Source organism: Bufo gargarizans, chromosome 4 (assembly GCF_014858855.1).
Source record: "Bufo gargarizans isolate SCDJY-AF-19 chromosome 4, ASM1485885v1, whole genome shotgun sequence".
Taxonomy (NCBI): Eukaryota; Metazoa; Chordata; class Amphibia; order Anura; family Bufonidae; genus Bufo; species Bufo gargarizans.
The window spans coordinates 536,133,340-536,152,011 of record NC_058083.1 but is presented as its reverse complement, the minus strand read 5'-3'; the positions used below and the strand labels follow the sequence as shown (position 1 = coordinate 536,152,011).

The 18,672-nt window shown below is 42.7% G+C and overlaps 1 protein-coding gene across 4 annotated transcripts in view; it reads left to right on the top strand.

The window, feature by feature from the left end:
- LRFN2 (leucine rich repeat and fibronectin type III domain containing 2) overlaps nt 1–18,672 on the top strand; it is a 536,726-nt gene that overhangs the window by 317,725 nt on the left and 200,329 nt on the right. For 2 of the 4 annotated variants that reach the window (XM_044291685.1, XM_044291682.1), the window contains exon 1: nt 5,216–5,324. The exons of the other annotated variants lie outside the window; for them this stretch is intronic. In XM_044291685.1, the coding sequence (XP_044147620.1) occupies nt 5,316–5,324 (9 nt within the window). In that variant the 5' untranslated portion in view covers nt 5,216–5,315. Of the gene's footprint in view, nt 1–5,215; nt 5,325–18,672 lie in introns of those variants that run through there. 4 annotated transcript variants of the gene reach the window in all.

The window sequence follows — 18,672 nt, the reverse complement described above, 5'->3', positions numbered from 1 at the left end:
CCTCACAGACAAGCTGTTTTTATAGTCCCAGGACCCTTGGAGCAGGAGCAGATGGACATGTTCCCTCACTCCAGGCTTGCTAAGCTCCCTGTCCCTAGAACTCTGTAGAGGTCCCCCTCCTGGCAGGAAGCAGGACCAGCCCATTCCTACCAAGAGGGGAGCAATGGGAAGTTCCATACCTACTGCCAACCATAACTCATCATTCCTGATGTACAGAACATTTCAATATAAAATATGAATATCATTACATTACATAGAACAATTGCAGATCCCCCAGGTCCGGGGCACGGCACTACACCTGCACATGCGGAATACCGCTCTACCAGCAGACGGGGTTAATTCACAACAGAGATGAGTGCGTTCTCATTAAATTACATCTCTGGTATAAAATAAGAATGTTTGTACAACAATGAGCATATTGATTGTCTGGCACACGGAATAAATAGTGACAATGACACAACATGTCAGCTGTCAGCAGCCGCAAAACACATCCTGCCCGATGACGAGGAACGCCAGGATGAGTCACTAAACGCAACGTAATATCCAGATAATCGCATCTAAGTAACAGTTATCAGATCTACAGATTACTGATCTCATAATATCTCCCCACATTATAATCTGAAAGGGAGATAGATAGATAGATAGATAGATAGATAGATAGATAGATAGATAGATAGATAGATAGGAGATAGATATGAGATAGATAGATAGGAGATAGATAGGAGATAGATAGATGATAGATAGATAGATAGATAGATAGGAGATAGATAGATAGATAGGATAGATAGATAGATAGATAGATGATAGATAGATAGATAGATAGATAGATAGATAGATAGATAGATAGGAGATAGATAGATAGATAGATAGATAGATAGAGAGATAGATAGATAGATAGATAGATAGGAGATAGATAGATAGATAGATAGATGATAGATAGATAGATAGATAGATAGATAGGAGATAGATAGATAGATAGATAGATAGATAGATAGATAGATAGATAGGAGATCGTTAGATAAGAGATAGATAGATAGATAGATAGATAGATAGATAGGAGATAGATAGGAGATAGATAGGAGATAGATAGATAGATAAATAGGAGATAGATAGATAGGAGATAGATAGATAGATAGATAGATAGATGATAGATAGATAGATAGATAGATAGATAGATAGGAGATAGATAGATAGGAGATAGATAGATAGATAGATAGATAGATAGATAGATAGATATAAGATAGATAGGAGATAGATAGATAGGAGATAGATAGATGATAGATAGGAGATAGATAGATAGATAGGAGATAGATAGATAGATAAATAGGAGATAGATAGATAGATAGATAGATAGATAGATAGATAGGAGATAGATAGATAAATAGGAGATAGATAGGAGATAGATAGATAAATAGGAGATAGATAGATAGATAGATAGATAGATAGGAGATAGATAGATAGATAGATAGATAGGAGATAGATAGATAGATAGATAGGAGATAGATAGATAGATAGATAGGAGATAGATAGATAGATAGATAGATAGATAGATAGGAGATAGATAGATAGATAGGAGATAGATAGATAGATAGGAGATAGATAGATAGATAGATAGGAGATAGATAGATAAGAGATAGATAGATAGATAGATAGATAGATAGATAGATAGATAGATAGATAGATAGGAGATAGATAGATAGATAGATAGATAGGAGATAGATAGATAAATAGGAGATAGATAGGAGATAGATAGATAAATAGGAGATAGATAGATAGATAGGAGATAGATAGATAGATAGATAGATAGATAGATAGATAGATAGATAGATAGATAGATAGATAGATAGATAGATAGATAGATAGATAGATAGATAGATAGATAGGAGATAGATAGATAAATAGGAGATAGATAGATAGATAGGAGATAGATAGATAGGAGATAGATAGATAGATAGATAGATAGATAGATAGATAGGAGATAGATAGATAGATAGATAGATAGATAGGAGATAGATAGATAGATAGATAGGAGATAGATAGATAGATAGATAGATAGATAGATAGGAGATAGATAGGAGATAGATAGATAGATAGATATGAGATAGATAGATAGATAGATAGATAGATAGATAGATAGGAGATAGATAGATAGATAGATAGATAGATAGATAGATAGGAGATAGATAGATAGATAGATAGGATAGATAGATAGATAGATAGGAGATAGATAGATAGATAGATAGATAGATAGGAGATAGATAGATAGATAGATAGATAGATAGATAGATAGGAGATAGATAGATAGATAGATAGATAGATAGATAGGAGATAGATAGATAGATAGATAGATAGATAGATAGATAGATAGATAGATAGGAGATAGATAGATAGATAGATAGATAGATAGGAGATAGATAGATAGATAGATAGATAGATAGGAGATAGATAGATAGATAGATAGATAGATAGATAGATAGGAGATAGATAGATAGATAGGAGACAGATAGATAAGAGATAGATAGATAGATAGATAGGAGATAGATAGATAGGAGATAGATAGATAATAGATACATACATAGATTTGGACAAGGTCTAAGATAAATAGAGAAATTATCTATCTCTTATCTATCTATCTATATATTTATAAATAAAATAAAATAAATTCCATGGCACTTCCCAAAAATAGATACGTGTTTATTTCACCAGATGCGTATAAACACGTATCTATTTTTGGGAAGTGCCGTGGAATTTCCTTTTTATTTATGGTTTGACGGGAGGATCACGGCCACAGCCGCTGGCACCCCTATTTCTACTTTGTTCTACTATTGTTTGCAGTGCTGCCCAGCCGCTTTGACTTTTATCTATCTATCTACAGTGGATATAAAAAGTCTACACACCCCTGTTAAAATGTTTGGTTTCTGTGATGTAAAAAAATGAGACAAAGATAAATCATTTCAGAACTGTACAACTCAATTGAAAAACAAACTGAAATCTTTTAGGTGGAGGGAAGAAAAAATATAAAAATAAAATAACATGGTTGCATAAATGTGCACACCCTTAAACTAATACTTTGTTGAAGCACCTTTTGATGTTATTACAGCGCTCAGTCTTTTTGGGTATGAGTCTATCAGCTTGGCACATTTTGACTTGGCAAGATTTGCCCACTCTTCTTTGCAAAAACACTCCAAATGTGGGCACAGCCCTCTTCAGATCACCCCACAGATTGTCAATCGGATTCAGGTCTGGGCTCTGGCTGGGCCATTCCAAAACTTCAATCTTCTGGTGAAGCCATTCCTTTGTTGATTTGGATGTCTGCTTTAGGTCGTTGTCATTCTGAAAGATAAAGTTCCTCTTCATGTTCAGCTTTCTAGCAGAAGAAGGTTTTGTGCCAATACTGACTGGTATTTGGAACTTTTCATAATTCCCTCTAGCTTAAAGGGGTTGTCCGGGTTCAGAGCTGAACCTGGGCATACCTCCATTTTCACCCCGGTAGCCCCCCTGACAGGAGCATCGAAGCAGTTCATTCTCCGATGATCTCCTTTGCCCTGCGCTAAATCGCGCAGGGCAAATGCATTTTTTGGAGATCCGGTGATGTACCGGGGCTCTCCATGGGGCTGCCAGGAAGCCCGGTGTCGTCCCCGGCACTGATGGGTGGGATGTAGCGCTATCCTAGCCAGTAAAATGGTTAGAGCAGCGCTATAGCCCGCCCATCAGAGCCGGTGACATCACCAAACACACTGCCGGGTGGAAATTAAAAACAAAAGAGACCTTGCTCTGCGCGATCTAGCGCAATTCAAGAGAGCGCATCGGAGCATGAGATGCTCCGATGCTAGCCTCAGGGGGGCTGCCTGGGTGCAAATAAGGGTATGTCCGGGTTCAGCTCTGAACCCAGACTACCCCTTTAACTAAGGCCCCAGTTCCAGCTGAAGAAGAACAGCCCCTTGGCATGATGGTGCCACCGCCATGCTTCACTGTGGGGATGGTTTTTTTTTTGGTGATCTGTTTGGTGCAAAAACAACCCTGCACATCTTTTGGAATTATGGCCAAAAAGTTCCACCTTGGTTTCTTCAGACCATAACACATTTTCCCACATGCTTTTGGGAGACTTCAGATGTGTTTTTGCAAAATGTAGCCTGGCTTGGATGTTTTTCTTGGTAAGAAAAGGCTTTCGTCTTGCCACTCTACCCCATAGCCCAGACATATGAAGAATACGGGAGATTGTTGTCACATGTACCACATAGCCAGGACTTGCCAGATATTCCTGCAGCTCCTGTAATGTGGCTGTAGGCCTCTTGGTCGCCTCCCAGACCAGTTTTCTTCTCGTCTTTTTATCCATTTTGTAGGGACGTCCAGTTCTTGGTGATGTCACTGTTGTGCCATATTGTCTCCACTTGATGATGACGTCTTCACTGTGTTCCATGGTAGATCTAATGCCTTGGAAATTCTTCTGTCCCCTTCTCCTGACTGATACCTTCTAACAATGAGATCCCTCTGATGCTTTGGAAGCTCTCTGTGGACCGTGGCTTCTGCTGTGGGATGTGACTAAGAACATTTCAGGAAAGACCAACTAGAGCAGCTGCACTTTATTTGGGGTTAATCAGAGGCACTTTACATGACGGCCGGTGTATGCTGACTCCTATGTAACAGGATTCTGAATGTGATTGCTTAATTCTGAACACAGCTACATCCCCAGGTATAAGAGGGTGTGCACACTTATGCAACCACATTATTATTTTTTTTGTTTTGTTTTCGTCCCTCCACCTAAAATATTTCAGTTTGTTTTTCAATTGAGTTGTACAGTTTATAGGTCACATTAAAGGTGGAAAAAGCTCTGAAATGATTTATCTTTGTCAATTTTTTTTTACATCACAGAAACCTGACATTTTAACAGGGGTGTGTAGACTTTTTATATCCACAATATCATCTCATATTCCAGTGTTTTGCTCCCATTTTCCTGCACTGCCCGGGTACAAGTTGTCATCCAGCTTTCCGCACACCCAGAATGGCACAGAGTTGTGTTGCGCTCTCAGTGTCTCCGCAGTACCCCCCCACTCCTCCATCTTTCTTTTGATCTCAGCTTCTTCCTTTCCTAAGTTTTCTTGACTTTCCTCTAAACAACTGCACAAGGTCCCTGAGGACTTCTCTGGGAGCGGGAGAACTCGCTCTGTGCTGCTTCTCTGCCTTCTTACTTTCCGGACGATATTCCTGGTGATTTCTTTAGCTGCAGAGCCGCCAGCTGGAAATATCCGCAGCCGCAGACATGACACAGGACGGGGTCTCTGGACGACCAGTGGTGGGGAGCAAAGCCCAGGCTGATGGCGCAGGTAATTTCCCCGGCTCCTCTGCAGTCATTGATAATGCGTCTTTAGATCGCTCCCGAGTCTCTGGTGATAACTTCTGCCATGAAGTCGCTCAATGCTCCCCGGGCTCTTATTCCTCTCCGCCTGACACACTTCTCCTTTATCTTGAAGGCTGCTTGGCTTACTGAGATAAGGGAGAAGCCACCTCCAGTAACTCCGGAGATGGATGTGCAGCCAGGCTCTTGTATCAATAACTTGGGCACCCCTCTGATTGACCGGGTTGACCTCCACCGATGAGCTGATGATCCAGTGAGATCGTCAATATAAGGCCTGGTTCACACAGTGAGAGGCTCAGGAGATAAAGGGATCCACTGCCACCTTAAAGGGATTGTCCAGGATTTTGATATTCTTCAGGATAGACCATCAATATCTGATCGGTGGGGGTCTGAACCCCATTGTTCCATCAATTGTGTACTGGTTACTGCAGAACTCCTCCAGTTCACGTCAGAGGGATCAGCGCTGCAGTTACCAGCTACTGCCACTAGACAATGGGTGGCGCTGTAGAGTTCCAGCTACTGCAGAACAGCTGATGGGCAGTGGTGCTGTGTTTTTGACCTGGGGGTAGGCCATCAATATCAAAATCCTAGACAACCCCTTTAAAAGTGGCTTCCTTCTTTTAAATTGCATGCAAGGGACTGAGAGAAAAAATCTTATGGCTCCCGATTACTGACAGTGACAGATTGTAAGGTGTGGGGGGAGCTCTCTGATGAGTTACTGGGGATCAAGGGGCCCCTGCACTGTGTTTACCCAGGTGCCCTTTTCTGTCTACTTTTTTGTCCTGAATGTTATATCTTGGTCAAAGAAGACAAAAGTGAAACAAAAATCTCTCTTATGGAGCTTAAAAATATCTAATTGATTGTAAATCCTTTAGATTGGAAGAAACAGCGCCACACCTGATCACAGGCTGTGTCTGGTACTGAAGCTCATCTCCATAAAAGTGACTGTTGCTCAGCTGCAATACCAGACACAACCTGTGGAGAGGGGTGGCGCTGTTTCTGGGTGATCCTGTACAACCTGAATAAATGGAAGACCCTCTTGCGGTATAACATGGGGTAGGTCTTTGGTGTCATCCACTACATCAGCCGACATGGATGTTTCTGTAACTCTGACCCTGCTGCATAAGATGGGTATCCTGATCCCAGCCATGACTGTCTGAGATGGGAATACCCCTTTAAAGTGGTTGTCTCATCTGGACATTTATGAGATAGCCATAGGATTTTCCATTAATGTCCTATAGGCATGGTTCTCTCCTCAGGGGCCCATTCTTATCTTAAAAACAGGGGCCCTGTTGCATGCTACAGCGTAGGCCCTCATCATCCCCTATTATAAAGCATGAATCCCATAGTAGTGAATAGAGAATGCCACGCAAGCATGGCCACTCTCCATTCGCTGCAGAGTGTGATAGGGTGCCATACTTGAGATAGAAGTGGGTTCCAGAGGTGAGATCTGCACCTGTCGGGCATTTATGGCATGTCCTGTGGAATACCCCTTTAAAGGGGTTCTCCAGGACTTAGGAAAATGAAAATACTTAAATATTACTTTATTATAAATATATTCCTAAATATCTTTCATTAGTAATAATGGCTCGTTTTGTCTGGGGAGCAATCATTAGGAGGAATAAAATGGCCGCCGTCCTATTAGTAGACACAGAACCTGTCCTGATCACACAGCAGGACAAGTTACTTCAGAGCAGTGAGCCAACGAGCTGCCTCATCTTCTTCTATGATCCTGAATACATTTTAATATGATCTTCAGCTAAATCTCTGTAGGAATGGAGCTCATGAAGAGGCATGAAGTACAGAAAGGAGATGGGGATGTAGCAATGAGCAGCAGCACTTGTATTCAGTCTCCATCACCACAGCCTGTCCTGTCCATCCTCTCTGTACTTCATGTCTCCTCATGAACTCCATTCCCACAGAGATTCAGTTAAAGCTCTTATAATCTGTATTCAGGGTCATAACCCCTGACAAGTAGGAGAGAAGGATGAGGCAGCTCTTTACCTCAGTTTTGTGAAGTAACTTGTCCTCCTGTGTGATTAGGATAGGTTTTGTGTGTATTAATGGGATGGCGGCCATTTTGTTTCTCCTAATGATTGCTTCCCAGACAAAACGAGCCATTATAAATAATGAACAGTATATATGAATATATTTACATTAAAGTAATATTTAAGTATTTTCATTGTCTAAATTCCCAAAGAACCCCTTTAAGTATCAGCTAAGTATTAGTGATTGACAACTAGGTCTGCATGGACACTTATAGAGAGAAGGCTGCCAATCACTGATAGGACTGTCCATTGGGCGGTCTTATAAGTGACCGTCAGCTAGGTCTGCATGGACACTTATAGAGAGAAGTTTGCCAATCACTGATAGGACTGTCCATTGGGCGGTCTTATCAGTGACCGTCAGCTAGGTCTGCATGGACACTTATAGAGAGAAGGCTGCCACTCACTGATAGGACTGTCCGCTTGGTGGTCTTATCAGTAACTGACAGCTAGGTATGCATGGACACTTATAGAGAGAAGGCGGCCAATCACTGATAGGACTGTCCGCTTGGTGGTCTTATCAGTGATTGACAGCTAGGTCTGCATGGACACTTATAGAGAGAAGACAGTCAATCACTGATAGGACTGTACATTGGGTGGTCTTATCAGTGATTGACAGCTAGGTCTGCATGGATACTTATTGAGAGAAGGCCATAAACCACTGATAGGACTGTCCATTGGGCGGTCTTATCATTGATTGACAGCTAGGTCAGCATGGACACTTATAGAGAGAAGGCTGTCAACCAATGATAGGACTGTCCATTGGATGGTCTTATCAGTGATTGACAGCTAGGTCTGCATGGACACTTATAGAGAGAAGGCTGTCAACCACTGATAGGACTGTCCATTGGGCGGTCTTATCAGTGATTGACAGCTAGGTCTGCATGGACACTTATACAGGGAGTGCAGAATTATTAGGCAAATGAGTATTTTGACCACATCATCCTCTTTATGCATGTTGTCTTACTCCAAGCTGTATAGGCTCGAAAGCCTACTACCAATTAAGCATATTAGGTGATGTGCATCTCTGTAATGAGAAGGGGTGTGGTCTAATGACATCAACACCCTATATCAGGTGTGCATAATTATTAGGCAACTTCCTTTCCTTTGGCAAAATGGGTCAAAAGAAGGACTTGACAGGCTCAGAAAAGTCAAAAATAGTGAGATATCTTGCAGAGGGATGCAGCACTCTTAAAATTGCAAAGCTTCTGAAGCGTGATCATCGAACAATCAAGCGTTTCATTCAAAATAGTCAACAGGGTCGCAAGAAGCGTGTGGAAAAACCAAGGCGCAAAATAACTGCCCATGAACTGAGAAAAGTCAAGCGTGCAGCTGCCAAGATGCCACTTGCCACCAGTTTGGCAGCTGCAACATCACTGGAGTGCCCAAAAGCACAAGGTGTGCAATACTCAGAGACATGGCCAAGGTAAGAAAGGCTGAAAGACGACCACCACTGAACAAGACACACAAGCTGAAACGTCAAGACTGGGCCAAGAAATATCTCAAGACTGATTTTTCTAAGGTTTTATGGACTGATGAAATGAGAGTGAGTCTTGATGGGCCAGATGGATGGGCCCGTGGCTGGATTGGTAAAGGGCAGAGAGCTCCAGTCCGACTCAGACGCCAGCAAGGTGGAGGTGGAGTACTGCTTTGGGCTGGTATCATCAAAGATGAGCTTGTGGGGCCTTTTCGGGTTGAGGATGGAGTCAAGCTCAACTCCCAGTCCTACTGCCAGTTTCTGGAAGACACCTTCTTCAAGCAGTGGTACAGGAAGAAGTCTGCATCCTTCAAGAAAAACATGATTTTCATGCAGGACAATGCTCCATCACACGCGTCCAAGTACTCCACAGCGTGGCTGGCAAGAAAGGGTATAAAAGAAGAAAATCTAATGACATGGCCTCCTTGTTCACCTGATCTGAACCCCATTGAGAACCTGTGGTCCATCATCAAATGTGAGATTTACAAGGAGGGAAAACAGTACACCTCTCTGAACAGTGTCTGGGAGGCTGTGGTTGCTGCTGCACGCAATGTTGATGGTGAACAGATCAAAACACTGACAGAATCCATGGATGGCGGCTTCTGAGTGTCCTTGCAAAGAAAGGTGGCTATATTGGTCACTGATTTGTTTTTGTTTTGTTTTTGAATGTCAGAAATGTATATTTGTGAATGTTGAGATGTTATATTGGTTTCACTGGTAAAAATAAATAATTGAAATGGGTATATATTTGTTTTTTGTTAAATTGCCTAATAATTATGCACAGTAATAGTCACCTGCACACACAGATATCCCCCTAAAATAGCTAAAACTAAAAACAAACTAAAAACTACTTCCAAAAATATTCAGCTTTGATATTAATGAGTTTTTTGGGTTCATTGAGAACATGGTTGTTGTTCAATAATAAAATTAATCCTCAAAAATACAACTTGCCTAATAATTCTGCACTCCCTGTAGAGAGAAGGCTGCCAATCACTGATAGGATCACCTACTGGACTCCTAAACCCCAAAAGAGGTCTTAATGAGTATATTCCATGGAAATGACAAAGACTACCTCCAAATGTTCTAAGATTCTCAGGCCGGCAAATGAGAGAGAATTTTTTTCATTCCCATGCTTTTGTCTTTCAAGTTGTACCTTGGCACTGCACTCATCCTGAGGTACTTACTCCACCTTTGGATGATTAGGTTACAAGGTAAGATCTTCTACCTATATCTAGTACATCTAGTATGAATTTTTCAGGGTCACTTGAATGCAATACAAATCCCCCCTCTCTCTAAAAAAAAAAAAACATGTTGATCATTGCAGTTTCCTCTTTTCCTCTTGGCTGAAGGGATATGCCCGTCATTCCTCATGGCAAGAGTCCTTGAGTCCTTCCAATAATCTGGCTCTTCGAGAGCTGCTGTGGTGGACTCAATAGGTATTACAATCAGTGCCATCTAATACTACATTTCCCCTTTATTGAGCTGATCTCTGGGAGTAAATCCTACCAATGGTGATGCGTGAGGGTGGTCAGATTTTAAGCAAGGGAGGTAATTATCCCATTTATTCTTCATTTATTGTAAAAATACGTTTGTTCTACAAACCTAAATTGAATCCTGTGATATTTTTCTGACTTCAGGCAAAACAGTGATGCTTCCCTGTGGAAAGGGTGAGTTGAATCCAATAGGAAATAAAGTAACAGAGACAGAGATTTGCTCCCCTTCTCCTCGTTCCACTCATATTAGTATGCAAATTCTTCACCCATTTCTACAAAAAAAAAAACTTGAAAGCGCTGCAGAAAATAGATGGGATTGAAGCTGGTAACGAGGCAGCGGCTGCCCGGCATTAAAAATTCCCTCGCAGTTCACACGATCGAGTCATTGAATGTGTTTTTCCGTAATATAGCTGCGCTCCGGTCTCTACACTCGGCTTTTTATTTGATTGCAATATTTTACATATATTAATATCGGATTTTTCAGATTTATAAAAAATGAAGAAACAATTGCCCATTATCTGTTGGGTTTAAGGAGTTCTCTAGCACCGCAGCGTTGATGACCTATGTTTAAGAAAGTTCATCAATGTCAGACCGGTGGGAGTCCGACTCTTGGTCGCACAGACGATCAGCTCTGTACAGTAGGTAGTCACCGTGAATGGTACTGCAGTGCTGCTCTCATTCACTTAAATGGGATAAGTGCTGCAGTACCATTCACGGCCACCACCAGGAGTATGGAGCTGTGCTGTTTTGGTGCCTGTTCTGGAATGGGGCTGTAATTTGGACCCCCACAAAGTTGATATTAGTGACCTACCCAAAGGATAGGTCAATAATATTACATAGTATAATAGATATTGGCCTATACCACTTACCCTCTTTGCTCTCAATGTGGGGTCTGAATTAAAAGGATCTTGCATGGTGTCTGAGGTTAATAGAGGGGGTCTGATATTAATTAAATCATCTGCTCTGGGGACTAATATTAAAATAGTGAATCTAGTTTACCCTCCCAGGAAGCATTGCCTGGTCTATAAGATGCCAGCTCTGATTCTCTGCACAAGGAACCACAGGACCCCCCCATGTCCTCTCACCCAGCCGTCTGAAGACCCTGCAATGTACTGACGTGGTGCAAAAACACTGAGATAGCTGTCTGTGGATGGCTGCACTTTTCCTTTTGGAGAAGGGTCTTAGTTTGGTCAATATTCTTAAGACCTGTTAAAGAGTAGGACATAGACTATAGTGTAGATACCTCCACTAGGGGGCACTGCAGAGCTGGCTTTCTTTCTCTTGGAATTGAGTTCATTTGGATACATGTAACAATATTTTGCTCTGTCATTATGTAACAGTACAGTGTATGTGTAACAATGTAACCATCTGGGGTCACTGTGTCACAAGGGAGGGGCCACTGGTAGCACTAGTATAGTTTTCTCCTTTTCATGCTGTGATCCGGGTAACACGCTCTATACCTAAATATCTGTATTCTATAGCGTTGGCGGTTCGTAGAGCTAACCTACTGTATTTTTAGTTTTCAGAGGTTTTTGTTACGCACAAAAGCCGGCAACACTTATTGTCCAGGGACATAGCTGAATAGCGGCCGCACAGCGGGGGCGTTACTTCACTTTGTGTTTACCTTATTGTCCCTGTGGGGGGAACGATTATTTAGGAAATTACAGTCTTTGAGATTAATAGCTTAACTACTATTAAATGGACAGAAATAGCACTGATTATAAAAAAAAGGGGAGCAAAGATGAAAAGAAGGCTTCCGGGGGTGAAGGTAGACTTCGAAGAAATCTGAACCCACGATACTGCGCCACGCTGTAGGATACAGTAGAGCGACAATGTTCTGAGAAGCTTCCAAGCTACAATTTTTCTATTTTATGTTGTTTATAATATTGGGCAGAGGACGCACTTACTGATGATCTGTAAAGGTTAGTCTCCATGCACACGGCAGAGCCTGTATTCTCGGTCTGTACAGTCTATGGGGCTTCGGATTGTATAAAGCATATGGGATACGGCAGTAATTCCAGTCTATATTCTGTGTGCTTTCATCTGTAATGTGAGGCATACATAGGTATATGGGCATCTTAATGCTACAATTATAATCATCAATTAAAACATAATTGCTATTAAAGGGGTTTTCTAGGACTCAGTGGGTCTCGCAATCCCACCTTTATTATACCTAAGAAAGTTTGTTACATACTTACCATTCCAAAGTTGGGTGAATCAACCTCTCAGGAACCCAGTCAGGCAATGCCCCTCGTCTTATTACACCTAAGAAAGTTTGTTACATACTTACCATTCCAAAGTTGGGTGAATCAACCTCTCAGGAACCCAGTCATGCAATGCCCCTCGTCTTATTACACCTAAGAAAGTTTGTTACATACTTACCATTCCAAAGTTGGGTGAATCAACCTCTCAGGAACCCAGTCATGCAATGCCCCTTGTCTGAAAACCCTGCTTATACCAACATCACATCCTTTACCAGGTTCCCATCCTCGGCTACGGACGGGACGTCCCATTCGCTGCAGACTGGGCCAGAATCATCCCTCTCCCTGGCGCTTGCGCAGATGAGGCGGATTCAGGAGTTCAAGAAGAGGAAAAAGTTCTGGACCCATTAACAGCGGAAGTGTCATCCCATCCATAGTCCAGCCTGGAGACCTAAGAAAAGATGGGACGTCAGTGGAAGCAGGATTTTAGAAGGGGAAACTGACATGACCGGGTTGCCGAGAGGTCGACCAACGGAACTTTAGGACCGTCAGACTGTCTTCTACAGGCAAGATATGAGCAGGGACGAACTGAAAAAAAAAGTAAGAAGGTTTAGAGGGAGATGGACATGGAATTGGTTGGGAGGATGGGATCAAAGACACAAGAACCGGAACGGGATGATGTCAGAATGGAAATAATAGCCCTATTTTATCAGGCTGAGATATGAAGGGTAGACTTCAGATTATTGGCAGCTGAATGTGGCAGATGCTCCTGAGGCCTACAAAATGTCCAGTTCACTTAATGTACAACCTACAGCTCTAAAGCAAATTCAAAACTACAACTCTCAGCATACTCCAAGGGCCTGCGGCTATCTAAACAATCAGAAATCCTTCCAAAGAGCTCCTGCTGTGTTGCTTTGTTCCAAACTGAGATCCCGATTCTCGTCTTCAGTTCAAATCAACCTTAAAACGTCAATGAACAACCTTTGAAGATCCATCAAACTATTCCGGTCTAAATATAATGCACAAATGTCCCCCTTAGGACATGGCTGATTGAGGTGTGGATGGCGATTTCCATGGACTATCTGTGAGTAGGGTTGAGTTTATGTGTGCAAGTTCGATCACCTCTACGTTCCCTAAGCTGGAGTATTTTATATTTATGGCACATCAGAGCTGATTTGTCTCTTTGCACGTCTCGGGGTGTTACCACCATAAGCTGCGCATATACTGGTACTGTATATGGAATATCCAGCATTCACACAAGATCAGTCTGGTACACCGGAGTACCGGACAATTCTCAAATGCAATAATGGGCCCCAAAGGTCCACTAACAGATGACCCTGTTTAAAACGGATGATTTGGAGCCCATTGATGCTACAAACAATCCTTGTAGAGTCTACACGTGGGAGATTTTTTTATTAAATTTTTTTGCAGTGGATCCATTGTGCATTGTGGATTCATTGAGTGATCTGTAACAGAACCAGCATGCTCATTTTTCCTCTTGATAAGTCTTCAACATCAGATTGGTGAGGGTCTGGCACTCTGGGATAATGTCTGCAATCGGCAATAACACCAATCGCAGACATTTAACCACTCAGATTTTGTGGTCAATTGTGACCACAGCATGTGAGTACTCAAAACCCAGGAGCGCTGGAATAGCTTCCCATAGCAGCGATCGGGGGAGCCATTCATACCATGTGACATGCTTGATCCCTCAGATAGATCCTGTTGCATGGCTCCTTAGGGATATAGAAAATTTCTCATAGACTTCATCGCTAATGTATTGGAGTCTATGACAGAAGTGATCCAATCATCGCATGTTTAAGTTCCCTACAGGAACTTTTAAAAAGTGTAAAAAAAAAAGAAGAAAAAAGTAAAAAAAAAAATGTAAATACAAAAACTTCAAATCACCCCCTTTCCCTATAATAAAAATAAATAAACAATAAAAAGTGAACATCATAGGCATTGCTATATCTCAAAACTATGAACTTTTAAAATATTAAAATATTTGTTCCATACGGTGGAGGGCGCAATAGAAAATAATATAAAATCTAAATTTTTTCATCTGTTCACCCCCCAAAACAATATAACAAAAGCGTAATCAAAAAGTTATACATGACCCACAATTGTATCAAAGAAAAGTACATATCGCCCTGCAAAAAAGCCTTAAAAAGCTCTGAAGATGTAAGAAAAAAAAGTTATTGTGGTCAGAATATGACAATATTTTTTCCAAATGTATTAAAACCTAAGAAAAACTATATAAATGTGGTATTGCTGTAATTGTACTGACCCAGAGAATGAAGGGAACAAGTAATTGTTACTGCATAGTGAGCGCTGTAAAAAAAACCCCATAAAACTGTGGCGGAATTGCGTTTTTCTTCCCAATTCCACCTCATTTGGAATAATTTTTTTTACAGCTTCCTGCTACATTCTATGCAATATTAAATGATGACATTAGAAAGTACAACTTATCCCACAAAAAAACAAGCCTTCAAACGGCTATGTGAATGGAAAAACTAAAAAGTTATGGCTCTGTGAAGGCAGGGAGTAAAAATCGGAAAAGTAAAAGCAGAAAATCTGGTTAAGTTCTCAAAATGCCGTTGAAGGTATTCATGATGGAGTGGGGCCCCATTCTGAGCTTTGCTATTGGGCCCCATGATTATTTGTCACACCATAAGTCTGACCCGGATAGTAGTAATACCTTACTGTTAGTGTTGAGCGATGCAAAGCATTCAAAGCAGAATTCAGTCCGAAATTTAGAAAAACTTTGATTCGCAAGTAGGGATGAGCGAACTCGAACTGTATAGTTCGGGTTCGTACCGAATTTTGGGGTGTCCATGACACGGACCCGAACCCGGACATTTTCGTAAAAGTCCGGGTTCGGGTTCGGTGTTCGTCGCTTTCTTGGCGCTTTTTGAAAGGCTGCAAAGCAGCCAATCAACAAGCGTCATACTACTTGCCCCAAGAGGCCGTCACAGCCATGCCTACTATTGGCATGGCTGTGATTGGCCAGAGCACCATGTGACCCAGCCTCTATTTAAGCTGGAGTCACATAGCGCCGCCCGTCACTCTGCTCTGATTAGCGTAGGGAGAGGTTGCGGATGCGACAGTAGGGCGAGATTAGGCAGATTAACTCCTCCAAAGGACTTGATTAATCGATCGATCTGCAGCTGTGCATCATTGAGCTGCTGATACTCAATTGCTCACTGTTTTTAGGCTGCCCAGACCGTTTGTCAGTCACTTTTTTCTGGGGTGATCGGCGGCCATTTTGTGTCTTGTGGTGCGCCAGCACAAGCTGCGACCAAGTGCATTTAACCCTCAATGGTGTGGTTGTTTTTTGGCTAAAGCCTACATCAGGGTGAAGCTGTCACACCAAGTGCATTTAACCAGCAATAGTCTGTTTATTTTTTGGCCATATACTAAATCAGGGGCAAGCTGCGCCCGTCACCAAGTGCATTTAACCCTCAATGGTGTGGTTGTTTTTTGCCTAAATACTAGGCCTCAAATTTATATCCCGCTGAATTTGAATACAATACATTGGGCCAAATAATATTTTTGTTGTTGTGGTGAACGATAACAATGAGGAAAACATCTAGTAAGGGACGCGGACGTGGACGTGGTCGTGGTGGTGTTAGTGGACCCTCTGGTGCTGGGAGAGGACGTGGCCGTTCTGCCACATCCACACGTCCTAGTGTACCAACTACCTCAGGTCCCAGTAGCCGCCAGAATTTACAGCGATATTTGGTGGGGCCCAATGCCGTTCTAAGGATGGTAAGGCCTGAGCAGGTACAGGCATTAGTCAATTGGGTGGCCGACAGTGGATCCAGCACGTTCACATTATCTCCCACCCAGTCTTCTGCAGAAAGCGCACAGATGGCGCCTGAAAACCAAGCCCATCAGTCTGTCACATCACCCCCATGCATACCAGGGAAACTGTCTCAGCCTCAAGTTATGCAGCAGTCTCTTATGCTGTTTGAAGACTCCGCTGGCAGGGTTTCCCAAGGGCATCCACCTAGCCCTTCCCCAGCGGTGAAAGACATAGAATGCACTGACGCACAACCACTTATGTTTCCTGATGATGAGGACATGGGAATGCCTAAATATATGCCAATGGACTGTTGCAGTGGTGGCTGACGTGAAGCCTCATTCTCTGCTATGACATGCAGACTGATTCTCTGCTGACATGAAGACAGATTCTCTGTTACGGGACCTCTCTCCTCTGCCTGGGTTCCGGGGCCTAAATATCTGAGAATGGACTGTTCCAGTGGTGGGTGACGTGAAGCCAGATTCTCTGCTATGGGACCTTTCTCCAATTGATTTTGGTTAATTTTTATTTATTTAATTTTTATTTTAATTCATTTCCCTATCCACATTTGTTTGCAGGGGATTTACCTACATGTTGCTGCCTTTTGCAGCCCTCTAGCTCTTTCCTGGGCTGTTTTACAGCCTTTTTAGTACCGAAAAGTTCGGGTCCCCATTGACTTCAATGGGGTTCGGGTTCGGGACGAAGTTTGGATCGGGTTCGGATCCCGAACCCGAACATTTCCGGGAAGTTCGGCCGAACTTCTCGAACCCGAACATCCAGGTGTTCGCTCAACTCTATTTGCAAGGAATCCAAACTTCCTTGTGCTTTATGGTAACAAATCAGGTTTTTCTAAAATGGTGACTGCATGTGTTACAAAGTGAAACTTGGTGTAGTGAGAGACGTGCTAGGGACAGTGTTGCTGAAATTGATTAATAGAAGAATATTGGAGAGGGAGAGTGCAGGGAGCATGCAGGGACAGTGTAGAGAGAGTGCAGGGAGAATGCAGGAAGAGTGCAGGGAGAGTGCATGGAGAATGCAGGGAGACTGCAGGGAGAATGCAGGTAGAGTGCATGGAGAGTGCAGGAAGACTGCAGGGAGAATGCAGGGAGAGTGCATGGAGACTGCAGGGAGAATGCAGGAAGAGTGCAGAGAGAGTGCATGGAGAGTGCATGGAGATTGCAGGAAGAGTGCAGAGAGAGTGCAGGGAGAATGCAGGAAGAGTGCAGAGAGAGTGCATGGAGAGTGCAGGGATACTTCAGGGAGAATGCAGGGAGAGTGCAGGGAGAATGCAGGGAGAGTGCAGGGAGAGTGCATGGAGAGTGCATGGAGACTGCAGGGAGAATGCAGGAAGAGTGCAGAGAGAGTGCATGGAGAGTGCAGGGATACTTCAGGGAGAATGCAGGGAGAGTGCAGGGAGAATGCAGGGAGAGTGCATGGAGAGTGCATGGAGACTGCAGAGAGAATGCAGGAAGATTGCAGGGAGAGTGCGTGGAGAGTGCGTGGAGAGTGCGAGAGTGCGTGGAGAGTGCGTGGAGAGTGCAGGGAGACTGCAGGGAGAATGCAGGGAGACTGCAGGGAGAGTGCATACAGAGTACAGGGAGAGTGCAGGGAGAATGCAGGGAGAATGCAGGAAGAGTGCAGGGAGAGTGCAGGGAGACTTATTCTGCATAAGTTTTATTTATTTATTCCTACATTTACTTATTTCTACATCAGCCATAAACTAAGATATGTAATTCAATACCAATAAGATGGACACCTTTATTATTCTGGTGCCAGCGTGCCAACCAATACCCCCAGACTGCACCCCTTAGGTGGGCCAGGAATTAATGATGGCTATCCTTATCTTTTGCTCACTTTTCTTCTTCCAAATAATCCTTCTTGGTCTCCACGTCCTAGAAAAGTCAGCAAGATGCAGAGAGGAGGAGCTGGATGTTGCTGATGACATATTCTCATACAATGCGGTCTTCATTATTAAATGAAAGGCAGCTGGGGCTAATTGGCCGTGCAGTTCTTCACTGCAGAATGGCCGCCACCTTCATGCGTAGTAGAAGACCGACAACACACTGGGCCCCTGAGAAAGCAGTAGAGAGTCACTATAATATTCCGATGTTTGATGGGGGTGTATAGTTGTCAGTGTAGCTCAAGCTCTTCCATTCATACCATTTTCCACCTCTGGGTCCAGAGCAATCCACCATGATGATGTGGAGTGACTCAGTTATATTACTTTTAGAGGAAAAGTTGTCAGTGGAGCTCACGCTGGTCCATTCCTAGGGGTATGCACCTTGGGGCCCCAGTTAA